The sequence below is a fragment of the Ranitomeya imitator genome, chromosome 1 (assembly GCF_032444005.1).
Source record: "Ranitomeya imitator isolate aRanImi1 chromosome 1, aRanImi1.pri, whole genome shotgun sequence".
NCBI classification, from domain to species: Eukaryota; Metazoa; Chordata; class Amphibia; order Anura; family Dendrobatidae; genus Ranitomeya; species Ranitomeya imitator.
The window spans coordinates 964,933,366-964,937,526 of NC_091282.1; the positions used below are offsets into that span (position 1 = coordinate 964,933,366).

General features: G+C 44.7%; 1 protein-coding gene across 1 annotated transcript; it reads left to right on the top strand.

Annotated features, from left to right (window-relative positions):
- Window positions 1–1,919: 1,919 nt before the first annotated feature.
- LOC138658240 (son of sevenless homolog 1-like) lies at window positions 1,920–3,430 on the top strand. The gene is made up of 3 exons (XM_069745735.1): window positions 1,920–2,089; window positions 2,167–2,317; window positions 2,401–3,430. The coding sequence occupies exons 1-3, from the start codon at window positions 1,957–1,959 to the stop codon at window positions 3,014–3,016; spliced, it is 900 nt and encodes a 299-aa protein (XP_069601836.1). The 5' UTR covers window positions 1,920–1,956; the 3' UTR covers window positions 3,017–3,430.
- Window positions 3,431–4,161: the final 731 nt, after the last annotated feature.

Here is a 4,161-nt window from a genome sequence, read left to right on the forward strand (position 1 = left end):
GGGTTAGGGTTATGGCTAGGGTTAGGGCTAGGGTTATGGCTAGGGGTAGGGTTAGGGCTAGGGCTAGGGTTATGGCTAGGGTTAGGGTTAGGGTTAGGATTAGGGCTAGGGTTAGGGCTAGGGTTAGGGCTAGGGTTAGGGGTAGGGTTAGGGGTAGGGCTAGGGTTAGGGTTAGGGCTAGGGTTATGGCTAGGGTTAGGTTTAGGGGTAGGGTTAGGGTTAGGGCTAGGGTTAGGGCTAGGGTTAGGGCTAGGATTAGGGCTAGGGTTAGGGTTAGGGCTAGGGCTATGGCTAGGGTTAGGGCTAGGATTAGGGCTAGGATTAGGGTTAGGGTTATGGCTAGGGTTAGGGCTAGGGTTATGGCTAGGGTTAGGGTTAAGGTTAGGGCTAGGGTTAGGGCTAGGGTTAGGGTTAGGGCTAGGGTTATGGCTAGGGTTAGGGGTAGGGTTAGGGCTAGGGTTAGGGCTAGGGTTAGGGTTAGGGCTTGTGTTAGGGCTAGGGTTAGGGCTAGGGTTATGGCTAGGGTTAGGGCTAGGGTTAGGGCTAGGGTTATGGCTAGGGTTAGCGCTAGGGTTAGGGCTAGGATTAGGGCTAGGGTTAGGGCTAGGGTTATGGCTCGGGTTAGGGTTAGGGTATGTGCACACATATTCTGGTCCTCTGCGGATTTTTCCGCTGCGGATTTGATAAATCCGTAGTGCTAAACCGCTGCGGATTTATGGCGGATTTACCGCGGTTTTTCTGCACATTTCACTGCAGTTTTACAACTGCGATTTTCTATTGGAGCAGTTGTAAAACCGCTGCGGAATCCGCAGAAAGAAGTGACATGCTGCGGAATGTAAACTGCTGCGTTTCCGTGCAGTTTTTCTGCAGCATGTGTACAGCGATATTTGTTTTCCATAGGTTTACATTGAACTGTAAACTCATGGGAAACTGCTGCGGATCCGCAGCGTTTTCCGCAGTGTGTGCACATACCTTTACGCTATATGCACACGGTGCGGATTTGGCTGCGCAGCAGAGTTACATCAGATTTACAGTTCCATGTAAACCTATGGAAAACCAAATCCGCTGTGCCCATGGTGCTGAAAATACCGTGCGGAAACGCTGCGTTGTATTTTCCGCAGCATGACAATTCTTTGTGCGGATTCAGCGGCGTTTTACACCTGTTCCTCAATAGGAATCCGCAGGTGAAATCCGCACAAAAAATACTGGAAATCCACGGTAAATCCACAGGTAAAACCCAGTGCCTTTTACTCGCGGATTTTTCAAAAATGATGCTGAAAAATCTCACACAAATTCGCAACGTGGGCACATAGCCTTAGGGTTAGGGTTGGAATTAGGGTTGTGATTAGGGTTATGGCTACAGTTGGGATTAGGGTTAGGGGTGTGGGGGGGTTAGTGTTGGAGGTAGAATTGAGGGGTTTCCACTGTTTAGGCACATCAGGGGTCTCCAAACGCAACATGGCACCACCATTGATTCCAGCCACGGACCGCCACAACATTGTGTGTCAATGCGTCGCCAATGTTAGTCTATGGGGCAAAAACGCATCCTGCAGACAACTTTGCAGGATGCATTTTTTCCCGTAAACGACGCATTGCAATGTATTGAAAAAAATGCTTGTGTGAAAGTAGCCTACAAGTTTATGGGTAAAAAACAAATCCTGCGAGCACATTTGCAGGATCCGTTTTTTTCCACCGGATCGTTTTTTTTGGGTTATGATTCCGGGGGGTTTCCTAAACCATGCTACATCTTGTGGTTAATATCCGCCCTACGCTCTCTCTATGGGTCTACACATGTATTTATAATATATATATATATATATATATATAAATATATATATATATACATCTCACATGTCGGTGTGTCTACAATGTCTAAAAAAAATTTTTTGATTAGTCCTTTTTTTAATCTGAGGAAGGTTTTTAATTACATTTTGTTATCCATTATAGATAAGGGACATGCCCGCCATATGGGACCCGGCCGATGAGGCATACAAAGATAAATATGCACGGGATAACTGCTGGATGAGGATTGTACGTGACCTCTATCCGCATTATGATGGCTACAACAGTACCCTGCAGCAGCAAATTAGTAAGTATTATTTTTACACCTTGCATAAAAAATTTTTTTCAAGGGAATGTAATGATCATATTATTTTATTGTTTTAGGTAAAGAGGTCAAACAGCGGTGGCGCTCAGTGCGAGACCGCTTCCAAAAAATTCTGAGCAGCCAGTCCAAAAGCGGGTCTTCCCCGGTCAAAGGGAACTTGAGCCTGTATGAGGAGCTAAGTTTCTTGATCACCAGCAGGACTTTGAGGAGGTAATTTGTTAACAATAACGTGAATGCAGTAATGATGAATATAATGTAATGTATCAAACTTAAAAATTCCTTTTTTTTCACAGCACTGAAGGGAACATTCAAGCTCCTGACCCCGTAGAGGACTCAACACAAGATACATCAGAGTCAGCAGATGACACATCTGTTTTGGGTTCAACAGACTCTATCCCTGTTGTCGCAGGCACTTCGGGAATATGTTCCAGTTCAGCATCTTCGGCTGACCAAAGTGATGTGCCAATAACCCAAGGAACCTCTGTTGTTCCGGTGCCAATAACCGTCCCACCCCCCCAAAAAAAATTAAACAAAAAAAAAGAAGATAAAACCACAAAAAGGGTCAATGAGACCATTGATCTTCTGAACAAATCTGCCAAAGAGGATTATCTTGATCTTTTTGGGTCTACTATAGCCAACAAGGCACGGTTATTGGCACCGGAAAGACTGAGCAAATTTATGAGCTCTGTCCATGCCCTTTTGGATGCGTTCGAGGAACCTGCACCAATTGCCCCCCTAGCGGACATTGTAACAGGTATCACACGGAGTGTGAGACCTCCACCTCCACCACCACCACCAACACCGCCACTGCAGCATGACCAACGGTATCACCGGCCTACCAGCCAGTACTATGCTGATACCAACTCTGACCACTTTCTATTTGGCCCAGAGTATACTATGTTACAATAATTTCTTGAGAAGAGAAAAATGGAGGCACTCACCAGTCTTCCACAAAGATTCCTTTATTAACACCAACTCCAGATAAAATTCATGGCGGGGGGAGCGGGAGCCGAAGCTCGTGTGAGCTGCTCACAATAATAATAATAAAGGAATCTTTGTGGAAGACTGGTGAGTGCCTCCATTTTTCTCTTCTCAAGAAGTTGTGGTCAATAGACTATTTTTTCGGAAGAGCACCCAAAGTCCCATGTGAATACGGTTTTTGGAGAGTGGCCTCTAGTTATACATTTTTTTCACCTGAAATTGGTCCAGTAGAGACCCGAGTGGTAGGGGCAGTACCGCTCATTTTTTTTCTTGCTGGACTGTATTGTATGTTACAATAATGATGTTCCATTATATTCTGTCACACAATTTTTTTGTTTTAATACCCATGCCCGACAAGTTTTGTCTGAAAATCAGCTCGTTCTATAAAATTGTGATTTAGTTAAAAAATAATTAATAAAAGAATGAAGTTTAACAAAGCAATGACTACTTTTTTCATTCTTTTTTATGATTTATTTAAGAATTTTCACCATCCCATAGCGTATTTTTAAAACTGTATTTACTAAACTCCCTACAATTTGCCTTTTCTTTATTCTACAATGACATTTCTTTGACCTATAGAATATACGACGAAAAACATATCTTTCTTGGCCTACAATTAATGACTGGGCCCTGATGAAGTCACTATGGTAGCAATCTGTTCACGGGACCACACACACACAGCAATTGTCCCTCAGTATTATCCCTCAGACGGATTGTGGCAGATGGTCGTCCGTTTCATCCATCATGTGACGGATCCATCGAGATTTGGTGTACGTCATCTAGACATTGACGGACATTACGTTTTTTGTCTGTGCCGAAATGGCGGTTCACGATGGATCCGTCGCGTCCGCCATTCAATAGAATGGCCGCCTATGGGCGACGGATCCATCGCGACCGTCATTTCGGCAGATCCGTCGCCCCAATCCGCTTTTTCAATTGTCCATACTCCAAAAAGTAGATACTTTTCCCAGACAACCCCCAAGTATCTGATCCGTCTAAAAAACGGATCAGTTAGGCTATGTTCACATTTGCGTTGTGCGCCGCTGCGTCGGCGACACAACGCACAACGCAAA